General features: G+C 36.1%; 1 protein-coding gene across 1 annotated transcript in view; it reads right to left on the reverse strand.

Moving 5' to 3' along the window:
- The window catches only part of LOC141436657 (uncharacterized), an 88256-nt gene that overhangs the window by 24875 nt on the left and 36778 nt on the right, over positions 1-26603 (reverse strand). The window contains 2 exon segments of the mRNA XM_074099677.1: positions 2235-2335; positions 15937-16236. Of these exon segments, the coding sequence (XP_073955778.1) occupies positions 2235-2335; positions 15937-16116 (281 nt within the window). The 5' untranslated portion in view covers positions 16117-16236.

A 26603-nucleotide genomic window follows, 5' to 3' on the forward strand; every position in this document is an offset into this window, starting at 1 on the left:
GTTATTGTTTTCCTTGTAAGTTTGATACTTACAAATTTTTTTCAAATTTTTCCAACCACCGGTTTAGATTTTAGAGGGGGGGGACGTTCGATTTTAATGAAAATTTGCACTTTACAGTTGAATTTTTTGCCAACAAATCACAGAATTGAAAAATCATTTTAGCAACCCCTTAATGGTTTCAAAAGACCTATCCAACGATACCCCACACTACAAGGTTCGAAGAGAAAAAAAAAAACACCCATTTTACGTCTATGGGAGGCGCACTAAAAAAAATATTTTTGAATTTTTTATTGTACTATGGCAATAGTTTACATTTTTGAGCAAAATAAACAAAAAAAAAGCAAAAAAAAAAATAAAGTCATGGCGAAACTATAAGGGTTCCGTTTTTGCCATTATGGTTACGAAACTCTAAAAACTGACATGTAAAAGAGCAATTTGCGACCTGCTTCCTACTATAATATTATAAATGTGATCAATGAGTTTCCAGTGTTAAATTATGTAGCCAAAAATTAGTGACTACATTATATTCAAAACAAAATTCAATTCAAAATAAATTATTTTCTCTATAGAAAGCTTTATTGTAAGCACGCAACAAAGGATAGTATGTAAACTAACGAACTAGCTATTTCCCGTGATTTAATTTGCGAAGAGTTCGTTTTTATCCCGCGGGAATTATTTTTACCTTAATAAAAACTATTTTTATCCTTTTCTGGGATTTCAGTTAGATTGCATGATCTGGTAGCAAAAATCATCAAAAACTTGCAAAAACAAAAATATCATCAAACAAAAAACCAGAACAAATGCCAGAATGTATTAAAATAGCCATTCAACTAACGACAAGAATAAAATTACACCAAATACTAGCAATTTTCCTATCATAGACACTGCCTACCTCATAATATCCGCAGGAGTAGACTTATTAAATAAATTGCTTAGACAATACGGTAATACGAACCCATTAGGAACTATATAATACCCGACTTCATAACATCAAGGCATATTTATTATTTATCGTATGGCTTATAAATGGCATATTATGATAGCGTAGGGGTAGCCCATTATGCATGCTTATAGGCTATTTTATGGTCCAACATTCTATTATCAACGCGGTGCAGTAGAATTATGGTCCCTGCCAGTTTGTATTCGAATTGGCAGTGAATTGTACGATGCAGAAGTAATGAAGTACCTATTTAGCGTCCAGGTAAGTGAGTAATAATAAAGTATTTAGAAAGTAATTATTTTAGCCGAGGGCTGTTTTATTGAAGGCATTTAATATTTTAAATAAAATACGTGTGAAAAAAAAGTAAATGCGAAAGTTACTGTCTGTATGCTATATTTTCACAAATAAATAACTATTAGCATTATTATATTTATTTATTTATTTTATGTTATGAGTGTTTCTTTACCGCACGTAATTTTCACTCTTTAATCTATACTCACTGGATATTAGGCAATTCGTATCAGCGACATTGAGCAATTTAGAATAGAAGCAATATTGCCGATATTGCCGAAACAATTAGGTACCGCATTTCTTTGAAATTGCTTCATGTCGTTCCATTAATTACCCTAGATTGATCCATTCGTGTTGCCGAGCAATTATTGGTCAAAAAATTGCACGTATAAGCGCACCTTTAGATCTCTTACTTAGTCGCCAAAGAAAGCAACAACAAAAAACTTGCAGTTAAAATAATATTTGATATCCAGTCTTGTTTTTTGCTAAAATGGCATTTGAGAATCATGGTTTATTGATGTTATTATCAGCTAGTAATAGATTGTGTTCCACAAGAGCGAGTACTGCCATTTTGCAACGTGACGTTTGGCAACCTGTTTCATTTCGCAACTTTTCATTTCGCAAACTCTAAAACTGTAAATGTTTCAGGATTTATTTCAGGGCCATCGTGTAGAACCCCTTAGGTTAAATAAGGTTAGTTTTATAAAAATCCTGAAATGTTTACAGTTTCAGAAACATTAAACAGTTGGGAAATGAAAAGTTGCGAAATGAAACAGGTTGTCAAACGTTATTCGCCGAAACATTAGTAAACCCCACAAGAGATGTGTGAGGATGTAATGCGAGGAAAATGTTTGTCAAGACCCAATAGAGACGCTTCTAGTGGAAACAGCTCAGCGGAGCGCGTACAGGTAAAGGGTTTTTATTGGTTTATGGCAAACTGTTACTCGCGACGTATCCTCGCATATCTCTGGTGGAAACGCAACCTTATAAATACTTTACTTACCTATCTGTGGTGTTATACGGTGAACCGGCGTATCTACTGACTGAAGCCAGTTCTACACCTCCTTTGTATATTGAAACCAGCGCTAAGTCTAGTGTTTTACTCTGCAACAAGAAAAAAGGGTTATTTTTTAGGATTCCACCTATAAAAGTAACCAAAGAAGAGAATATTACTACACTGTCCGTCTGCCTGTCTGTTATATGTACGTCTATTTTTTATGACACTTGACACCAATTGACCTAGTGTCCCAAAGTTAGCAAAACTTGTGTTATGGGAATCAGGCAAATAATACACTTGAATACATAGATTCGTACTTAAATATATATTAAATACCGATAATATATGTTTGGCTGCCTGTTTGTATCAAACAGGCTAGCTGATAACAACAAAACAAAACAAGATAGCTGGAATTCATAAAAAACGTTTTTTTGTATACCACTACAACAACGTCAACCTTTACAATAGAAAGAAGTAAAGATTCAATTTTAGCAGTGGTGTAATTTTAGATTAGAGAAATAAATATTAAAATGTACCTACAACAAATATGAACAGATACTCGGAAACATAATATTATTATAAATAGCTAAATAAAACACGCATGTAAATACGTGATATTTATAGTTTTTAAACTGTTTAGTACGTAGCTGACAAAAGCATGAGAATATACAGTCACAAAGTCACAAATACAGAATGTTGCCAAGTAAAAGCTATTAAATGACATTATTCATCGTGAGAGTGGCGGGAAACCGGTAGATGCAAGTGGCGAGTTGTCGTTCATTGTGGCGTTCTAAGGGGGAGGCCTTTGTTCAGCAGTGGACGTCTTCCGGCTGATGATGATGATGATGATGATATTATTTATACCGGATAACTCACGTCTTAGCCGGTATTATTAGCAGAGCGGTATTAGGTAGCAGAGCGGCGGCGCGCAGTGCGCGTGTTGCAGCAGTCGCCGAGTTTCGTTGCTCCTAGAGGCCTTCTTAGCCCTTAAGAATTAGCCCGAAACATGACCAGCTAAACTCGATTTAAGACGTGAGTTATCCAGTATAATATCATTTAATATAAGCGGCCCACGGTAGTTTCATGTTCTCAACTTTCTGTATATAATTATTTTCATTATTATCATCAGCTAGCAGTTGTTCACTGCTGAACTAAGGTCTCCCCCTTAGCATGTCACAATGAATCATGCATGAGTGACAACTAGCCACCATCCACCGGTTGCCCTCAACTCTCACGATATCGTCAGACTATTTAGTGGGAGGCTTGACAATGCTTCGTCTTCCTGTACATGGTCGCTACTCGAGGATCTTTCTCCCCCAACGGTTATCTGATCTTCGAGCGATATGGCCCACCCATTACGAGTACCATAATTTATTTTAGACCTTTCAAGCAATAGTCATTGCCTCATCCTATGTATGTATTCAATTCCATTTCTACTTAAACAGTGTTAAAAAAAAACTGGGTAAATATGTAATAGGACTAATAGTTTAGTGTGTAAGCTGTCTACTGAAGATAGATAAAAACAAAAATGAATAAAAGAAAGATAATAAAGACAGAAATGAAACAATCCTGCCTATATTACTCGAATGTCTCAGACATGACCCGGGTAGACTAGAAATAGATAACAGATTTGACATGGAACTGACACTGCAAATTATACAGAAACTATGTCGAGCAATGGTAGAGATATAAGTTTTTGAATTAGCGTGTAAAATTAGCTATTAACATAGTATTTTATATTATACTAGCGTTTACCCGCGGCTTCGCACGCGTAAATCACTAGATACACCAGTTGAATTGAAATTCCGGGATTTTATTAAATTCTCGTTGGTATTACCTAAACTTATATCGTGGTTTTCACTGACGTTAAATTAAAACACCCATGCCCAATTTCATGACTAAACCCAGCGGTTGTTATTTCGAGATTTTATCCCTATCCCGTGGGAACATCGGGACAAAAAGTAGCCTATGTGTTATTCTAGATGTCCAGCTAACATACCAAGTTTCATGACTCTAAGCCCAGCGGTTGTTATTTAGAGATTTTATCCCTATCCCGTGGGAATATCGGAATAAAAAGTATCCTATGTTTTAATCCAGGTTATAAACTAACTTTTTGCCAAATTTCATCTGCGTCCAAAGCGTAAGCAGTAAAAAGTCCAGCACAAAATTAAAATCAAAATTACTTAGAAAAAAAAAATGTTTAGGACCTTTAAAAAGAAAACAAGACTTTAAATTAAATTCAACCTGTCAAGTTATTACTCTAAGGGGCTGTTTCACCATCCATTGATTAGTGTTAACTGACGGTTATGTGTGATGCCGTCTCTATTTATTTTGTTCGAATAGACGGAGACGGTATCACATTTAACCGTCAGTTAACACTAATCAATGGATGGTGAAACAGCCCCTAAACATGCGCATACGTTTATTACTTAAGCGCAAACTACGTACAGTTAAAGTATTTCTAACGATATCCAATCAATGTTACACACCCACTTGCTCTTGCCATCCAGTCGAATAAAAAAAAAATCGGCACCATAAACGCGTGTTCACAATTATGCGCGTATATGTGCCTAAAAAAACGCCATGTGTGTAGACCCTTACATAATTTATGTGCTATAAAAGCTTGTCACAAGATTTACTCCTGAAAATATATTGACAAATAGGAATTATTTTCTCAGATTTCCTTATGCTAAGATCAAGTTACTATAATTATTGTAATCTTATATATTTACGCAGGAATAAATCTCGTGACAGGCTTTCATATCACGGAAATTATGTAATGTAATAAATCGATAGGTTTGCGCAGAAAATTCTGGGCGAAGAACCAAAATTTCACTATCAAATGCCTTTGTAGATATTGTTGTCTTGTTATCTGTTAATTTCATGTGTTTTTATGTACAATAAAGAGTTATACAATACAAATTAATGTACTGTCATCCAACTTACATTGTTTACACCACAAGGTCAATTTGACCAGTTGGGTACTAGTTGGTAGTAGGCAGTGGGTTAAATTTGACCCAAATAAAACATACCAACACGGCAAGTTAAATCAAAGGTTTCAAAATAGTTTTTGTTAAAATACTATACCTAGTGCCATCCACGAAGACGCGTGATTTTGACAAAATTAGCCATTATTGACATTGTAATAAGAATCACGGCACGCGTCATCGTGAATGACTCTACCTATAACAATAGGGTTAATACAATTGAACTATATAATTATCTCGAAGGAATGAACTCTGATAAGGAAATTATTTCATCACAAGTTGAATTAATCAACCCTTATTTTAAGGGAAGGGAATTTGAATAATTATTGAGGTCATACGCCGTCAAAATTTAGATAGCCACTGTTTATAACGTTTTTGAAATTGGGTCGCGAAAGTTGCTTCATTTTCCCTTTTTAACCCCCGACGCAAAAAGAGGGGTGTTATAAGTTTGACAGCTATGTGTGTCTGTCTGTGTGTGTGTCTGTCTGTGGCACCGTAGCTCTTAAACGGGTGGACCGATTTGAATGCGGTTTTTTTATTTGTAATCAAGTTTTCTAACGATGGTTCTTAGACATGTTTCATCAAAATCGGTTTAGCCGTTTTTGAGATATTGAACTTAAAATGACGTGTAGGGAGTTTTCCAACTTTATTAAATAACTATACTCAATAGTAAATTCTTCTTTCTTAGTATTATTAGAGTTTCCTTTACGGTAGCGCAGTGTAGAAGCACTAAGTATTTTGATTATTTCAGTCTTCTGAATCCGCACTGGGATCGCGTGGGAACTACGGCCCAAGCCCTCTCATTCTGAGAGGAGTCCTGTGCGTAGTGGGACGTATATAAGCTGGGATGATGACGATGATTCACCTAAGTCACTACACCCTTAACGCTATGGTCGTGATCATCGGATGACGATACGCGTATTTAGGGAACCTTTATGATAACTTTCTTGGGAGTGTGGTGTGTGTGCAACCTTAAACTTAACTTTTGCTGGAGTCTGGAGTTCATATATATATTTTATTTATTTATTATTTACATCTAGTTGGAAATTGGACATGATCAGGACACATTGAGAGAATGGACGAGAGTCGCTGGACAAGACGAGTCCTTGAATGAAAACCCAGCGGATACTCGGGCGCAGCTGGATGGACGAGATCCGACTCGCCCTTCCGTGCGCGAGTCCGATTCGCACTTGGCCAGTTTTTTGTTTATAAATGACATTGAATAAATCAATCAAAATTATCTGGTTTGTGGTTTGTGGCGGGTTGTGGCCGTTTTTACGAGTAAGTAAAATCGGTCAGACCCATCTCTTCCCATGGTTGTCTTAAAAGGAGACTAAGAGACGTGACGAAAAAATTAAAATGAAAAAGTTTATTCCACACACAATACACATACAATTATTACTGCTAAAACAACAAAAGTATAAAATATAAAACAACAAAAAACAAGCAAGCATGAAAAAGGTCCCGCCTCAGCATAAATGCAGACTCCTGGGGTGGAGCCAGCGCTGGTCTTTCGGCGAGACCATAATGTGTGTGTGGGCAGAAGTGTTCTCTAGTTATTGTACTACTACCATCCTGAATTTTTTCAAATTGTTCCACCCACCCGTTTAGATTTTAGAGGGGGGGGGGGACGCTCGATTTTATTGAAAATTTGCACTTTAAAGTTGAATATTTTGCAAGCAGACCACTAAATCCAAAAATCGTTATAGCAACCCCCTAATGGTTTTAAAAGACCTATCCAACTACCACCCCACACAACAAGGTTGGATGAGAGAAATAAAATCACCCTTTTACTTTACGTCTATGGGAGGTACCCTAAAAAAAAAGTTTGAATTCCTTATTGTACCATTTTGTCCGCATAGTTTATATTCATGCAAAATTACAGCTTTCTAGCATTGATAGTCCCTGAGCAAAGCCGCGGACGGACGGACAGACAGACAGACAGACATGGCGAAACTATAAGGGTTCCGTTTTTGCCAATTTGGCTACGGAACCCTAAAAAAAAGATACAGATATTGCCTTCAAATTTGAAGTATATTCTAAAACAACACTATCCTCGTAATCTCCCCGATAACCAGTGCTTCCAACTTGGTCCAGACAAATTGCCTCATTACTGTTTTTCCACGGGCCGGGCTGGTTTTACTTCGGACTAAGAATTCAAACTTCGTATCGTGCCGTTCTGCTCACGCTTATAGCATTTAATAGCAGAGTGAAAGGGACGGTAACATATGTGTTTGAAATTTCGAACGTGGAAGTAGACGACCTGATTTCGTGGAAATGGCGGAATTTTGCCAAGCCGATGTTGTTTAATTTGCGGGATGGCCTTGATAGCTTATATCTACCGAAACTATACTGAAATGGCTTGCTGAATTCTGGCTATCATAATTTGGCAGTAGAAATAGCGGCAAATTTAAAAAATGCGACTGACTACATATTTTTAGCAGCATGAAAACCACTGTTTACACTGGTAATACTGTAAGTAAATGGAATAACTAAACGTGATACTCGTTTTTATATCTGGGGGCACGGTAGTGCCCCGCCAAAACGAAATAAATTTTATTTTCGGACTATTTAGGATAAATGGTCATAAAAGTTGGTTACTCACAGCTTTAATTTAATTTGCCCTGTTTGTTTTTGTTGTTTGTACATTCATTTTGACCCACTTCCAGGGGTGAGACTAAGTTGAAACTTGGTGTACATGTAAAATGGACGATGCAATTTCAGTCAATAAAAAGTCAGTAAAAAAATGTAATTATTTTTAACAAAAACTTATTTCAATAATAATATAGCCTTTCTGTTCCGACCTGGTAGTTTTCTATTTTTTGTGTATATTATTATTATTTTTTTTTTATTAGCCTATTTTTCTAGTGTCCCACTGCTGGGCAAAGGCCTCTCCTCTCTTGCTCCACTCTATTATTAATTATCATAAAATGTCCCTCAGTTCGGTGTGTCTTTTGACATAGGCCTTCTCCAACTGCCTCCATTGGACTCAGTCAGCTGCAACTCTGGTCCAGTATGGTCCCAGGGCTAGGCGGAAATCATCTTCCCATCTTCTTATTGGACGCCCCCGTTGTCTGTTTCCATCTCTTGGGTACCAGAGTGTTACCTGCTTACTCCATTTATCTGCTTTACATCGTAACATATGACCCGTCCATCCCCATTTCAAATGGTCAATTATTCAGGTAAGTATGTTGTCAACTTTAGTTTTGTTTCTTATTTTATTTTTCAATAACAATACAAAAATAAGTGTAAAGTCTCGATCAATACTTATTAGTTATCAAAGTATCAAAATCCATTCGAACCTATTATTAAAACTTGCCGGTGCGAGATGATCATAAAAATGTTGCTACAATTAAATTTGGTTTACATTGCTGCTTGTCGCGGTGATTTTTGGTGTTGCCAAATAAGATCTCCTTTTCATCGTATGTGACAAATTATATAAAATTAGTAGTGATAAACACAAACAAAAACAGTACATGGGTATTACAAAAAATAAATTAGATAAAAGACAAGCAATTTGAAAGGCTTGCTATTGTTATGACAGACTGCTTTAGAAAAATTAAATGGACAACGCAGGGACACAAAAACTAAAGTTAAGCTAAAAATAGCGAGGAATTTTCTTGGCTTACGCTCAGACTGGAATTTAATTAAGTTTTATTTACGAAAGGTACACGAAACTTAAGCTTTATGCAATAAACTTTATTTTTTTTTTTTAAATAAAATAATCTCCAATGAATTAATTATCAAAATGAATGTTCGTAATATTTTGTTCTGATTCGAAAATGGAACTTTCATAAAACAAACCTAACCTACTGTTTTCTATAAAAGCAGAAAAATACTCTGAGATTTTTTTTTTGATTTCGGAGAAAATTGGGAATTGGGAAATGAAACAGTTGTCAAGTGAAACATTTGACTAACAAAATAGAACTTCGGCAAAAGGTTCGTTGCTAAGTGATATTTGGCGAAACATTTCGCCGTAAAGGCAGTACACTTTACTAACCATCCAGTAATGAATTTAATCTTACATGATGAAAAGTAAAGACAAGGACAAAATTGTAAATCGCTGGTTCAGTAACGACAAAGTCACTCAGCTTTTAAAAGCTCTAGATAGCACCTATCCGAAAATACAGACAATAGCGAGTTTCATGAAGCGAAATGATTGATGCGGCTTTGTATTTATAATATTAATAGGATTGCAAATGTACGTGAACTGAGAATAAAATTAGAGCAGTAAATAGGCGCAGACCGGAGGATAGAAAAGATTTTTTTAAAGTAAATTAATAAGGTAGTTCGGTCGTGAAATTCACGAAACACGAACTAATATCGAAGTAATCAGGCGAGACTAGATGAGGTAAGCGATAAAGTGAGTGGACTAAAAGAGCCATTTGAAGCTCTTTGAAACTAACCAGCGGTGAGTTAAAGATTTATCGTTCTTGATAGTGATAGTATAAAATTCTACGGACATTGGAACCTTTGTGTTTACAAACTGACGACGATAGCCAAGTGATTAGAGAACCTGACTACGAAGCTTGACGTCCCGGTTGGGGTAGATATTTGTATGAATAATACGAATGTTTTTACTCGGGTCTTGGACGTTTAATGGTATTTAAGTATGTATTTATCTATATGAGTAGTACCCATATATAAGCTTTGCTTAGTTTGGGACTAGATCAATTGGTGTCATTGTCCCATAATATTTATTTATTTATTTTATACTAGGTTGAAGCCTGAGCCGGCCTAAGCTGTGATTCCACGAATGAATTATTTATTTGTTTATTCTATTTGTATTTATTTCTATGTTATTGTCAACCCCTGACGCAAAAAGAAGGGTGTTATAAGTTTGACCGCTATTTGTGTCTGTCAGTGGCACCGTAGCTCTTGAACGGGTAAACCGATTTGAATGCGGTTTTTTTATTTGGAAGCAGGGTTTCTGGCGACAGTTTTTAGACAAGTTTCATCAAAATCGGTTCAGCCGTTTTTGAGATATTGATCTTTTCCTTGTTTCTGTCTATTAGTTTCCGCTGCCTATTTTAGCTGGTTAGTATTCGTTGTATTTAAATGGTTCCCTGGAAGATACCTATGTCTTTAAAGCGCTAAGTCCATCTTATATCTACCCATACTTTTATTTTATAAATCACTTTATTGTTCGTCTGTGTGTCTGTCTGTTCGTCCGTCCATCTGTCAAGACCCTTTTTCTAAGGAACACGTGAAAGTAGGCATCAAGTTGAAATTAATATCAAATACTCGGGTCTCCTGCCGCTTGAAGCAGTGAAAGAGTCAACTTCCTAGTCAACACAATTTATTCAAAAACACAGTTATTATATATAACAAATGGTGTAAGTATAATTAGGAAATCAAAACCTATAGGGTACTCGGAAGTACGACTTCCAGTTGTTCTAGAAACTTGCAATTTGGTATGATGGTAACTCTTATCATAGTTTTAGACCCGAAAAATGTTAGAGTTACTTGGTTTGGATATGTATTTAACTAAATGTAAATAAATTGTTTTGCATTTAGTTAAATACATATCCATGTCAATTGCTTTTTTTCTTTATTCGACTGGATGGCAAACGAGCAAGCGGGTCTCCTGATGGTAAGAGATCACCACCGCCCATAAACATCTGTAACACCAGGGGTATTGCAGATGCGTTGCCAACCTAGAGGCCTAAGATGGGATACCTCAAGTGCCAATTTCACCGGCTGTCTTACTCTCCACGCCGAAACACAACAGAGCAAGCACTGCTGCTTCACGGAGGATTAGCGAGCAAGATGGTGGTAGCAATCCGGGCTGATCTTGCACAAGGTCCCTACCACCTGCAAAATAGCTACTGGTGTCTTAAATATTGAAATTCCCCCATTAAGTTACCTAAACATTTACATTTATGTATTGAAATACACTAGTCTAGTTCGTATTACTATGATAGATAAGTAAAATGTATAAAATCCTTGAATGTACCAAATCTGGCAGCTGAAGTTTTTTTTACATTTACGTTAATACCTATCCAAACCAAGTATAGTTCTGAATACAACATAATAATGTTTTTCAAAACTTAGCGAAATTATTTCAAAAACGTAGGTTACCCCAACTATAATGAATACTTATCCGCTTCCGAATTCGTGTGCAGTTAAACAGCGTACGATTGAATATTAAATTATGCAAACAAGCACAACGTCATACATCATTAATCGGCTGCATAGCTGATTTAACCCGATGAGTGCACGCGCGCGACAATTTGAAAGGATTGCTCATTTTGTAGATTTGGTAACTAACTGGAATCAAATTAACTCAATTTATTGAGCGCAGTAGAGACTTCGCCTCTCTCTGCGTGTTCTACCGCCTTTGTTTTTATAATGTTTTATTAAACTTTCGTGATTCTCACTTATAGTTTAAAATATTAGTTTAATTATTTTGTATTCGTTTTTATCTGTAATATTGTTGTACTGGTATTACTGTTTCCGTCTTTTGTCCGCCATCCAACCCGCTATATACAATATTCCAGCATGTGTCAACAGGGGCAGACTGAAAACCAGCGCTGGCAGCTTCCGCGTAAGCACACCATTAGCTGAGTTTGCTCCTTTTGCCGCAGGACAGACTACTTCCAAATTTATATTCCTATTTTTTTTAATACTCCTTTTATATGATCTGTGCTGTATTGTACTATTTTATCTTGTATTGTTTATATTGTTGTCTTGTATTGTTTGTACTGTTGGCAATTAAATATTTTCTTTCTTTCTTTCTTTCTATAACGGACTGTGTTCTGAAAAACTTTTTGACATGATGCCTACAGCAACTTTCTACCATCGCACCGCTCGCCATAGACAGGGAGCTCATCCCCATATATTGGAGTCACAACGGTCGCGTACCGTTCGGTTCAAAAGGTGCTTTCTCCATAGAACACTTAGATTGTGGAATGAACTTCCTGTCGTGGTTTTCCCAGCGAGTTACAGCATGGAGGTCTTCAAAAGGGGTATAAAAAAGGTTTATGGAGGGTCGGCAACGCGCGAGTGATAGTTCGGGTGTTGCAAGCGTTCCAAGGCGGCGGTAATTGCTTTACATCAGGCGGGCTAATATATAATAATAAATATCACGGGACACTTGACACCAATTGACCGAGTCCCAAACTAAGCAAAGCTTGTGTTTTATGGATACTAGGCAACGGATAAACGTACTTAAATAGATAGATAAATACTTAAATACATATTCAACACCCAAGACTCGAGAACAAACATTCGTATTTTTCATACAAATATCTGCCCCAACCGGGAATCGAACCCGGGACCTCAAGCCTCAAGTCGGGTTCTCTAACCACTGGACTATCCGGTCGTCAATTTATCTTTTAGACGGGGTGTTCTCTTTATAATTTTTATTTTTTAACCCCCGACGCAAAAATAAGGGTTTTATAAGTTTGACCCCTATGTGTGTCTGTCTGTCTGTGGCACCGTAGCTCTTTAACGGGTTGACTGATTTGCATGCGGTTTTTTATAAAAAATCAGGGTTTCTAGCAATGGTTCTTAGACATGTTTCACCAAAATCGGTTCAGCCGTTTTTGAGAATTGAACTTTGAAGTTTGAAAGTCGGGGTTTTCTAACTTTTTGTTTGTTAGGTTATTAAATATAGTAACATTGTGTATATTATTTAGTTGAGGTATATCTTAGGTTACTTAGTTCTTTTTGTCTTCTTTTTAACTGTTATCTAATTTCATGTGTATTATGCTATTTTATATTTAGTTGTTAAATAAATAATTACTCAATTTTGAATATTATTGGAGTCTATTTATTAGATAGATTCCTTATTAGCCCCTAAGGTTCTTCGTCTTTTTTGAAATAGTACATTGTGTCTTAAGGACGGTAAATAAGGAATTACAAACGAGAGTCTTTTAGAAGCCCGAAGTCGAAGACTAAGGGCTTTAATGCGACGTCGGGGACGGTGACTCAACCGGGTCACGTATTTTGTCACCAAATTAGTTTTAAATATTGATTATAAATATGTATGTTAGTCTGTAAGGTATTTATTGTATGGGCCAAGTTGCCCGAAATAAATGAATTATATTATTTATTATTATTATTATTATTTAATGAGTTGAAATGATCATTTAGACCGTAGTACACATTGTTTTTTTCATCACAGTAGCGATGTAAATTTTATAAAAGAAAAAATATAATTCTTCCACATATTGGCGATACCTTAGGCTGCGCTCTTGTAGAGACGCTCTCCGCCGCAAGGTGCGTGTGCATGTGGTCCTGCAGCAGCGCGCGCAGCAATATCAGTACGGGCACGGACTCATTTACCGACCTTGGGCTTCATGACAAGACAATTTGTACGAGCAATGACTAATTTACCGACCACGGGTTTCACGACAAGCACATTAAGGTCGAGGGTTTTATTTGGGGGGTTGCAACCAAGGTAGCCTGCATGTTTCGACACTGTTTACGAGCAAGTGTGATGAAAAATATCAAAAGCCTCAGAAATATTGCGCATAATATCACTTACGCGAACACGTTCGAGAGCTTTTTATTATTATTACGCTTTCAAATTTGTATTCATCTTTCATATTTTTAACGATCAACTCATTATTCCAGCCGCCCCCCCAAAATACATCTCACGGGAACGGTAGCCATTTTGAAAACTGACCATAAATTTCAGTTTAATATTTTATGGTTGTTGTTTACTTGCCGTCGGCTTCTTTTATGTCGGGAAGTGGAGTTTGTTTGAGTATGATATCAGTGAGCATTAAAAAGTTCGGCAATAATTTCGCTTTCATCTTCAAAAGGCCGTTTGTTGAACGAAAATGTGACAGTGTTTGAACAGGCGAGCCGGTGTTCAGGTAAAATACCGTACAGTATTTTTTACGTCTTTAAAAGGTCTCATTTATCCTTAAACATTGTTTGTATAAGGACTTTTTTTATTCGACTGGATGGCAAACGAGTAAGTGGGTGTCCTGTTGGTAAGAGATCATCACCGCCCATAAACATCTGTAACACCAGGGGTATTGCAGATGTGTTGCCAACCTAGAGGCCTAAGATGGGATATAATACAATACAATACAATTACTCTTTATTGTACACCAGAAATAGTAAGTGATACAGAGAACAGATACACAGAGAAAATTACAGGGTAGGCAATAGGCGGCCTTATCGCTTAAGAACGATCTCTTCCAGGCAACCTTTTTACAGAAAGAAGGAAGGACTAATTCAGAGCAGGTGGTGCATTAACAGTAGATCAGAAAAATTAAAATGCAACAAAAACACATCTACACACACACCTCAAGTGCCAGTAATTTCACCGGCTGTCGGTCTTACTCTCTTAAATTATAGTATTTTATGCAACAGTTGTATAACAGGGTTCAAAAAAGGAGAGTGGCGTGAATTACAATGTGAGCTTTAGCGAACATAGTAAGAAAAAGACGCCACGATTTTTTTTTGACTTACTTATACAACGTTGCACACAATACTTTTTCAAGGCTGGATACTTATTAATTAAAATACAAAAATAGAGAAAAAGTAAACTTTAAATGTTTTCATACTTAAGTAAAAAGTATTGCAAACGTAAAGAGAAGGTAAACAAAATAAATAAGTGAGAAATATGAAAATGACAAAATTTGTCTAAGTTAAATTTTGGTTTTTTATTAACGTTTACTTGCGATTGCGACGATGTTAAAAATTGTGTTACTTATGTTGGCAGGCTATGGATTATATTCGGAAAGTTTTTATTCTTTATAAAAACCATATAAAATATGTAACAGTCAAATAAAATATGTCTTAGCCTGTCCGAACGTAGGAATTAAGAAAATAAAATAAGTGGTTGCAGTACCTATCGTTTTAGTAACATTACGACGCAGTGCTGTTATGGGGAATAGACAATATGTAGACTTTTCCAAAATCTTGTTATGTACGCTGTTTATATTACTGTTCGTGATTAAGTAAATCACAGATTACAGTATAGGAGTAGAAAAATAAATTTATCCACAGTATTGCACACTCAATTGAACGTGCTAGAGATACACAAAAAGTATTGAAACAATTTTCAAACTTATTCTCGATCAAGGATTCGAGAAGATAGTACCTGAATAAATTTTACGCCTTTAAAAAAACATAGCAATCATACTATACATTAGGACAACACGGGCTTCCTACGGAAAGCTTCCGGTAGGAAGCCCGTGTTGTTCTCATTACTAGACACAACAAATAGGTATACAAAAATTTTAAAACATGGTGATGAAATGAAATTAATAATTTGTAGAAATAATTATTAGGTATACTTGTAGTAATGAACTAAAATAATTTCCTTGCTCACCCGCGACCTTACGATAGCTAAGCCTATGCAAAATATGCGTGTTCATGCAGTTCCTCCACTTCCACACTGTAAGAACACACACAAATCACACAAACCCATCTATCACCACCACCACACTACACAGACGCGTTTCGAACTCAACCAGAGCTCATCTTCAGAGTGACACAACCGTACACCATGCTACCAGTTGTTAGACTAAAACCACCACCAGTTGTTCTTGTAGTAGGTAATAATTTGAAGTGCTAGTTAAATTAATAATTATACGAGTAGAAAAACATGTGTTATATCTGCTTTAAGCAGCTTTTAGTTGCAGCAATAACGATTACGGATTCTGCACTGCCGCTTTTAACATTGCTAAAGCAGCAGTGCAGTGATTTCACTTTGTATTTTATTAAGAAAATAAGAAATAGGTATATGAAGAACTCACCTGGTAATGTGTTTGCACTACCACTGCCCTAAAAACTATGGAAGCGTCTTGAACTCTAGTCTCCAGCGGTCGTTCAGCGAACCTAGGACACTGGCCATCACAAACAATTGTCCTACACATGAACAGCACTATCACTAGCAAGTCCCCATTGGACACACGTCCCATTGCTGGCCGTACCATTGTGAACCTTTAAGGGGTCTTAAAGGGGGTCGTTAAGTCACATTTTTCATTGACTATCTGACAACGTTTATGAGTTTCGTTTTTCGCCGCTTGTGATGTTTCCTGCTTTGCATTTTTTACCTGGAACAAAAGAGAGTCGCGATTAGAATTTTAATTAATAAAATGGAGATTCACGAGGTTTATTGTAATAAAGGCGTGCAGTGTTTTGTTTTGTTATTAAAACGGGATCATTTAATTAATTTATGTTCATTACCTTTTCTAAAAAACAATATAAAGGTTTTCTCTGACCATGGGGCTTTCAATGGAAAGTTCGATCCTACTCAACTGAGCTTCTTTTGTTCTGCAACTTTTTAAAAACATGACGAGTGCTATTATTTTCATACCTACAGATTATTTAAGGGGTTGCTCTTCCATACAAACCTACGGACACCCCGCATAGCTTCCACGGACATGTTTTCTTAGAGGATTTTTTGAGAATAGTAAATTATGGATATGCTCTTCAAGCAAAATCCAAAAAAAAGTAACTTTATTGCATCAATGCTGAGTGGGGACCTGTTTAGCGTCATGTATGTCTTTATTTGTTCTATGTTTGTTCCTGTTTGTTTTTTATGGCGTTAAATAAATGTATTTTCTTTCTTTCTTTCTTTATCTAAAAGTTCCTGTAACAAGGAAGTTTTCCTCTCGTACCATGAGTACCTTAGGTACCTACTTACCAACACCGCCATATCCGATACACTGATTTAGCGATTATTTATACATCGAAAATCAATAAAAATTACTTGGATTCTATTTGAAAATGTTATAAAACAAAAGTTGCTCAGTTATGAGAATAAAATTGTTTTTTGTATTTAAATCACCATGGCATGAGATATACTGTAGACCAAAATATACCTTCTTATATACACGTTCCATGTGTCTCGGAATAATAAAAAATCTATACCTATTAAAACAGTACCTACTGTGACTGACTGACTGACTGGCACACAACGCACAGCCTAACCTACTGGTGCTAGAGACTTGAAATTTGGCATACTGTGGAGTGTGTACTCGAGTGTTGTAGAGGTGCACTAAGGAAGGATTCTAATAATAATCTAAACTTTTTTCGTTTCTTTGTTTATAGTCGAATTTCTGAAACTATTAAGCCGATTTAAAAAAAAAAACACCTTTAGTAGGTAAGCTACACTATCCTTGATTGACACAAGTTACTTTTTATCCGGGATAATGCAAAATTCCCACGGGATGGAATAAAGTTAATTCAACTTCGAGGCTGATTAAAAAAAACACTAATAAAAAGCTACAGACTCTGATTCACAAAAAAAAGGGGTTAAAATACTCGTTTCTGTCCCACGAGAACTTTCTCGGGACAAAAATGACCTATTTCAATCAGAAACAGTACAGCTTTCTATGAGTGAGAAATGTTTATGCTGGGTCGATCCACTTATTTATTTTTATCCCTCGGGAATTTTGCATTTTGCCGACGAAAACTAACCTTTGTCAATCAGGCATAGTATAAAACTTTTTACTGCTGAAAGAATTCATAGAATCGGCCCCGAAGTTATATTTACTTACTTCTATCCCGCAGGAATTTTACATTTTCCCGGAGAATAGTTTGAATAGTAGTTTTGTTGTTTTTTTTGTAGGTGGGTCAATTGGGTTTTTAGAAAAAAAAAAACTGTTACATCGCAGCTAAAGGAAAGTCCAATGATAAAAGTTTAGTCATTCAACATCATACAAATATTTACGTTTAATTAGGTATTTGGGTTAAATACTTCTCACAATGTAAATGAAACCATATTTCGTGTTATAAAATACTTTGTACTAAAGAGAAGCCAATTTCGTAATTATGCGCACGGTTTAATATAAAGTGATATTAAATATACTTTGTTACAGCGTTGGAAGGATTTCGTGGAAGGACGCTAAATACTTTGTACACTTATGTAACAACTAGGCTTTTTCAGCGGCTCTGTTCTACTGAACCATTAGTTAAAATACAAGGTTTTAATTAAAAAACTGAAAACCAGAAAGTACTTTCCTCAGAATCAAGAGTAGAATCGATTAGGCACTTGTCCCACCTAGTAGCACAAAAGTTCAACCCTGGTACGCCGTTCAGTATTTTTGACTGCACGTTATTTAAGTTTACTTTAGCCTTAATAATTTCTGTTTTTGATCCACTGGATAACCTTGTTTTCTGTGGTGAACAAGTCTGCTTGATTCGCATTGTTTCACGGGAGTTCTGTTTGCCTGCCTGATAAAATAATGCTATGCGATTAAATAATAAATTTGGCTTTGTTAGACTAAAAACCTGCCTTGACAAAACAACATTGTTCGTGAACATGATTTAGAAATAAATACTTCCAATGATAATTAAACTAAACAGGATGATCGATGCTCGAGATTGAAATACACGCATTGGTAATAATTGTCAATGATATATTTGGCTTAATTGTACGCGGGCTACGTGTAATGTATTTCGTTTGAAATACCGCTAAGTAAATAAATAAACGAATCCAATTTGAAAGCCGAAATCAATGTCAGATGGTCAAACATAGCCTAGCATGCAGGTGGTAGGACCTTGTGCAAGGTCCGCCCGGATTGCTACCAACATCTTGCTCGCTAATCCTGCCGTGAAGCAGCAGTGCTTGCACCGTTGTTTCGGCGTGGAGAGTAAGACAGCCGGTGAAATTACTGGCACTTGAGGTATTCCATCTTAGGCCTCTAGGTTGGCAACGCATCTGCAACACCACAGATGTTTATGGGCGGTGGTGATCTCTTATCATCAAGAGACCCACTTGCTCGTTTGCCATCCAGTCGAATAAACAAAAAACATTGTTAATAGAATACCTACAGATTAAATAATCATTACTTATATAATTGTTTCGAAACTTTAGATTCTACATAGATCCCTTGGGTATATCATATAAGGGCCAATCAAATTTTTTACCTACACTAATCTTTCCGCGACATTTTTCAAACAATTGGAGATTTTTGTAAGTAAACATGTTTTTTCTGTAATTTAATAGATGGTGTACCTACATGAATACATGACATCCTACGGAAGTTCAACCTATTAAGCCGTGAAATATCATTTTGGATGTGGGCGTTTTCTAAAAAGTATACCCTTTCATTATTTTTGAAATTTTTCAAAAAATATGGCTTTTCCTACTTAGAATCAAGAGCACAATCGATCCTGATAGTAAAAAAAAGTCTAAAAAAAAATGACAGTTATGCGACGTTTTTTTCATACACTTAAGTATGGGCGTGACAAAACTGACTCATAAAATTTTGTATGAAAAAATGGGAACATTTTTTAAACGATCGATTGTGCTCTTGATTCTGAGTAGGAAAAACCATATTTTCCAAAAATTCAAAAAAAGGAAAGAAAGAAAGAAAGATTAAGACTTATTTGCAAAGAATAAGTAGTTACATCAACTGTCATTAGATGGTAAAAGATACACAAGATATATATAAATGGTAAAGGGTACACTTTTTTTTGAAAACGCTCAAGTACGATTTTTTGGTAACGCAGGAGACGCTCAAAGTGTTGGTAAAATAGTTGAAAGGCACATAAAAGTAGTACATAGGTATTTCTATTAATCCAGTCGTCCGCTATCTAAATATTAAATTTCATCTAAATCTATCTAGTTGAGAAACTAATCAGGCACCAACCAATTGCTTTACAGGTATGTGCAGGTTTCTTTCGATTTTGCGTTCACCGTTTAACTCGTGGTAAATTTCAAATGCGATACATATGAATTCTGAGTAACTCATCAAGGCTAGTAGGCTATAAATTAACGCCTAAACCCTAAACCCTAAACCCTAAGCCTAAACCTTTTGGGCCTAGAAAGCTGATTTTTTTCATAATAGGTGTTGTTTTAATACTTAAACAAGGAATAAGAAAGGATTTGTCGAAATTCTCAATACTCTATACTCAATACTCAATATTTTATTGCTTTTCCACAATGCCTGGTTACAGATGTTACAAAGAGATTATGTGATCATCATGGACCCTCAGTCAATTCAGTCCTTAAGTGGGTGAAAAGAGTGTAAATTTGTATGGAAGTCCGTCATTTTTGAAGCTAGAAGCGTAAAACTTTGTTTTTGAGCCAACAATTAGAGATAATCAAACATGAAAAAAAAATTGTAATTTTTTAAAATTTCTTCTGAAAAAAGGGATGAAACCGAGGATCAAAGTATGTTTTTTTTTTTCAGAAATTCGCATGATCTGTCTTAATCAACGTCTACTGTCTGTATCGGCATATACATTATAATGCTCAACAAAATCAATCAAAATACGATAAAAAGGATCGTACAAAGTAAATCCATGTTAGGTAATTTAACACGAGCGAAGCCGCGGGGAAAAACGGTTAGTTTCTATAAATGGAATTTCTCATTTTTGTGCACACAGTCACTTCCATGGATATCACTACCGTAGATAAAATTTATTTTTCTAATATTTCGAGAAAGTGTTAAATGTGCATTATGGATTAAAAAAATATTTATGTTATATAACGATACGCATTAAACTAACGAGTGACATTTCATTACGCCTCGTAAACAAACTCTCTTCGTACAGAAACAACGGAGTACATAATTAAGTTATATCCATTAGCAAGAGATCGTGCCAAATCAGCCATCTTCCGTTAATCCGTCAGGGCTAATCTCTATACGCTGACGAGTCGTTGGCCGAGATCCGTTATCTTAAGATGCGAGGGCGGTGGCTCATACAAGCGTGTGTAAAATAGGGGAGTTCTACAATGTGTTATTTTTTATTTCCGTTAACTTTAAGAATATTCATATCCTACCTCTATCGGCTTAGAAATGTGTAAGGGAAGGTTCAACAGCTGAAATGAATTTTTCTAAGACACTACTGACCTAATACAATTACTGTTTAAAAGGTAGCCAAAAATTAAGATAGATAATTACACATTGCACAAGTTTTTAATTTATGACGTACCTACAGTCCTTAGCTTAAATTTCAACAAAAGAAAGTTCAAAAATTTACTTTTTTATGTCTCTTATGTATTTTTTGAGCTGTTTTAGGTACCATCAGCCAAATAAATGGTCTATCAACTTTTAAACAAGTTCCTATCAAATGAGTACCTATGTCGTTAAAGTTGAACTTTCCGTCTTTCCTTTCAAGTTGGCAGAGACGTCTATGGGCATTATTGTTTTATGACATGCAACCGATTATCAACTTTACGGGGGCAGACCACATATTTCACATATTTGGCTGATGGTACATGATTGATATTTTTGCTGATAGATTTCGGAAGACCGGATAGCTTAGTCTTCAGTATAACTACTAAGCGAGATGTCCTCTTTTCGTATCATTGTAATTCATCTAACTAGTTACTTTGATAACTAATGAGACCAGAGCATTAAGTTGTAGTTTATGACGCAAAACAACGTTGCGTTAACGTTGCAATCACTAAAGGGGAATTTGCAGCGGCTCAAATCTATTCTATAAACTATTTTCATAGTTTTTACGATAAGAACTTATGAGGTATAAGAAAAGGTTCAATTCACCATCCAAACCATCACTTTTTCCAAGAAAGTCTGCATGAAATTTTTCTAACCAAGCGTCAAAAGTATACAGAATTTAGAAGAAAACAGAGATAAAAGTGGTTTAACTACAAGGAAATAACAACATGCAGTTACTATAAGAGTTTGTTAAAAAAGGACAGTTTTATGAAAAATACATTCTAGGTAGATTATATTTGTGTGCCAACCGTCAAGATTTCCCGATGGTATTGAGATCACTATCTTAAGCGGTCGAGTCGCGGGCTTAGAACATCCCAGGAACGATAATATGAGTTCCAGAGGCGAGGAAAAACTGAGATGCGTCCGTGATAAATGTGTTAGATGAAACTATAAAGTTGCTTTAAGCGTTATACGGAAGATAAGGCATTTAAGTTTGAGACTTTTAGAAGGCGAAGCCAATAAGATTTGTTTTTATACAACGAGATTTAGCGAGAAATAAATGCAAGTAAGGAGATGGACGGATGATCTGGTTAAAGCCACGGGTTCTAGGTGGATGCAGGCCGCTCCCAACCGAAGCAACTGGAGGTCTATAAGGGAGGTTTATTTCCAACAGAAGATGTCCTACCGCTCATATGACGATGATGGTAATGCATACAAGTAGGTAACTTGAGGGAGTAAATTTGGATACTCACTTTAGAGAACATTTATTCATAATAGTATGACATCCAACTCTAAATCTAAAATATTTTATAGCTAAATACTAAACATGGGACTTATTGCAGTGCCGGGTAGACTGAAGCGTAGGTTGTCATGTTTGCTTTTTTGCAGTGCGATTCCTTCTAACTACTCGCACTTGATCACGAAAAGTACCGGCACTCGTATCTCGAACACGAGATCAAGATACAAGTGCCGGTACTATTCGTGATCAAGTGCGCAAACAAAAGGCAAACATGATAACCTACACTTCGAGATTAATATTTATTACTAGCGTGATTACTTCCGTGTTTAGTATTTAGTAGAAAGTTTAAAACATCAATACTATCTCCATCATTTTGTTTTTGACTAAGAAATACCCTAACGCAGAATTCGCAGTTTTTCTTTCGAAACAAACTAAAATCTTAATCTTGGCAACTTTATAACTCAAAACATCGTTGCTACTATGTCGACAAGCCAATGAACATGTATGAAGGTACTTTGTTATTTTAAGCCGGTTATACAAGCATCATTAGCTCCGTGTATGGCGTGGGGGGTGTGAAACGACCTTAAGTGACGCGACGAGATGTGAGCTACTGCCTACCTTAAAGGATTACATATACGTTGGTTAAGATGAATTGGCGAGCTGAAATGAAGACGAAACTGTGAGGAAGCAAATCAACCTTGTAAAAATTGAACCCTCATTTACTGAGACTATAGGGGGCAAGGTGTTCTATTATCACTGACTACTGCGGAACTCGACCAACTATGATATCCAAAAATCTTGATTGATTGTACAGTCACGTCTAAAAATATGTATACAAAAACAAGGTTGCATAAATATGTAGTCATACATTGTATCAAAAATATTTATCTATTACTGACACCAAAAAATTGTATTCATTAACCTTTTTCAGTATTATGTAATCACAAAATGCTTCAGAAAGTTGCATACTTAAATAAATTCCATTTAAATGTATCCACCTCGTAGGCAAAAATAAGTATACATGAATGGGTTCCATATACATATAACCACACCAATTTGGCAAATATTTGTATACGCCGTTTGATTCATAAATATGTAAACACGATTTGATATTTTGATTCGTTTTGAAGAATTACTGTTTTGTTAAGATTACATGTCTGTCTCTTTCGTAACCTGCATGCGGGCAGGGACATACATACTACGAATCCATACTCCATTAAAATAATATTATATTCTGGTGACCCGTTCCGGCACAACACGGTTACGGTATACATAGACACCGTGAATCACACTATTTATTTGTGAAAACCGCATCAAAATCCGTTGCGTAGTTTGAAAGATCCAAGCGTACAGACAAAAAAAGCGACTTTGTTTTATACTATGGAGTGATAAATTGAAAGTAACTCTGTTTGTTCCGGTATCACGTCAAAACCGACTGGTTTCGACTGTCAAGGGGCTGAACATAGGGTACTTAGTTTTTATCTCCAAAAGCAACCCTTAAGGGGAGAAAATGGGAGATGAACTGACTGGAGTGAGCTGGATGAAATTTGGTATGGATATATTTAATTTTTTATACACCATCAAGATCACCAAATACTTGGAAACGTCCAGAGTGGTCATTAATATCGACTAAGCCAAAGCGATCAAGTTGTTCGGGTCATCCACTGAGGACAGATCCACTGAAGCATCTATAATTTGCAATCTTTAATCATTGTAATTTTAATTATAGAAGACAGCTTCTGAATGACGATGACAGAATGGCGATCTTGCACTTGACAGTATAAGTATATGTAAGTAATTGATTTTAAAATGAAGTTCTTCCATGAAGCCAGTGACTTTCTTTTATAATATATAACCTATCTGAAGTTACAAATAGGTAGTGTTTTCTATCTTGCAAACCAAGAACTGGCTACAGTGCGGCTCTACCACTAACAATTAACAATATAATTAAAATAAAAACAAAAAAATGCTTAGTGCACCTTTCTGAGAATGACCCTAAACTGAAATACTCAATATTTACAAGTCAATTCAATCTAAGGACTGTCAAGTGCGTCATAGAATAATCGTGAGATAGACGTATGCAGTGACAAGTCCGCACTGTTTTCGTGAATTGTCAAATCAGTTAAATATACAACTTACGATTCTATGCCAGTCAGACAAGGTTTCTTGTTGCAGTCTGGATACATATTTATGAATCAAACGGCGTATACAAATATTTGCCAAATTGGTATGGTTATATGTATATGGAACCCATTCATGTATACTTATTTTTGCCTACGAGGTGGATACATTTAAATGGAATTTATTTAAGTATGCAACTTTCTGAAGCATTTTGTGATTACATAATACTGAAACAGTTTAATGAATACAATTTTTTGGTGTCAGTAATAGATACATATTTATGATGAAAATGTATGGCTACATATTTTTCACATTTTTTTGTGTATACATACTTTTAGACGTGACTGTACACGCCATATTAGCGTGAGTGCCATCCATCGCAATTATCATGAGTCATGACTCCCACGTTTCCAATTGGTCAGAAAAGTGGTATTTTGTGAGCATCGTCATCATATCGTAGGACGACCACAGCACTTAGACATAGATCTCCCCCAGATCTCTAGTTGGTTAGGTAGGAGCGGATCTCTATGAAACCGCGGCTTTAACCAAATCATCCGTCTATCTCGTTGGTGGACGTCCTACGCTGCGTTTGCCAATCCGCGATCTCCATTCGAGAACTTTTCCAACATACTCCATGATATTCTTGTACGGTCAAGTACCCACCATGAACCACCATGGACCATTTCACAGTAAATGTCATAATGACATCACATTAATTAACAAGAAGAATCGTAATGACTTTTTCATCACACTTGATCGTAAACAGTGTCGAAACATGCAAGATACCTTGGTCGCAACCCCCCAAATAAAACCCTCGACCTTAATGTGCTTGTCACGAAACCCGTGGTCGGTAAATGAGTCATTGCCCGTACTCGTTTTCTTGTCATGAAGCCCAAGGTCGGTAAATGAGTCAATGTGCGTACTGATACTGCTGCGCGCGCTGCTGCTGCAGGAGCACCTGCACACGTACATTGCGGCGCATGGTGCGAGAGAGGGAGGGGGAGAGCGGCGCTACCAAGAGCGCAGCCTAAGGTCTCGCCAATATTTAGAAGAATTATATTTTTTCTTTTACAAATATACAATTTTACTCGCAAATGTGATGAAATACATTGTATGTCGCACGGGCGGTACTTCGATTTCGGGCTTCCAATAGACTCTTGTTCGTAATTCCTTATTTACTGCCCTTAAGACACAATGTACTATTACTTTGAAAAGGTTCCATGGTGGCTCATAAACAAACAAACTGTCTAACACTAAGGAGATTGTTAGCTTTCAGATACGCAAAAAAAAAATTGCATTCAGAACGTTCTGTAATCAAATAAAGTGTGGAGGTGTTAAGATTGGTCTTTTGGAATCTTTTTGTATTTTTTATTTCAATTCCAAATTTTTGTTTCTTTTACGGTCATCCCGTAAAACCCACATCGAAAATACAAACTAAAATATAGATGCATAGAAAAACCAGAATAATAAGAACAGCGCTGGGAATCGAACCCAGGTCCTCGGCATTCCGTGCCGCGTGCTATACCACTACACCACCACTGGACAGTGATACAGACACGAATTTCTTCTATGCACCACATATCTCCAATCTTAATTTGATTGCTTAATAACGACATCTCTTGTCCGGATAAGCGGCTAGTTCAAATGGGGTGCTGAAAGTTTCTCGATGAGGGCTACAGCATAGATGTCGCTAGTGTCGCTGCTTAAGTGACTAAATAAGAAAACAAACAAGCTGAGATATGTGGTGCATAGGAGAAATTCGTGTCTGTATCACTGTCCAGTGGTGGTGCAGTGGTAAAGCACGTGGCACGGAATGCCGAGGACCTGGGTTCGATTCTCAGTGCTGGTCTTATTTTTCTGGTTTTTCTACGTAGCATCTATATTTCAGTTTGTATTTTCGATATGGTAATTTATTGTTATTTAGCTGTTGTAGGATATGGTAACACTTTGTCAACTATACAATTACCATTCCCATATCGAAAATACAAAGTGAAATATAGATGCACAGAAAAACCAGAAAAATAAGACCAGCGCTGGTCTTATTTTTCTGGTTTTTCTGTGCATCTATATTTCAGTTTGTATTTTCGATATAGGTTATACGGGATGACCGTAAAAGTAACAAAAAATTTGGAATTGAATTAAAAAATACAAAAAGATTCCAAAAACCAATCTTAATTATCATTCCTCTGACGACTCATCAACATGA

This window comes from Choristoneura fumiferana, chromosome 16, assembly GCF_025370935.1.
Source record: "Choristoneura fumiferana chromosome 16, NRCan_CFum_1, whole genome shotgun sequence".
Classification (NCBI taxonomy): domain Eukaryota; kingdom Metazoa; phylum Arthropoda; class Insecta; order Lepidoptera; family Tortricidae; genus Choristoneura; species Choristoneura fumiferana.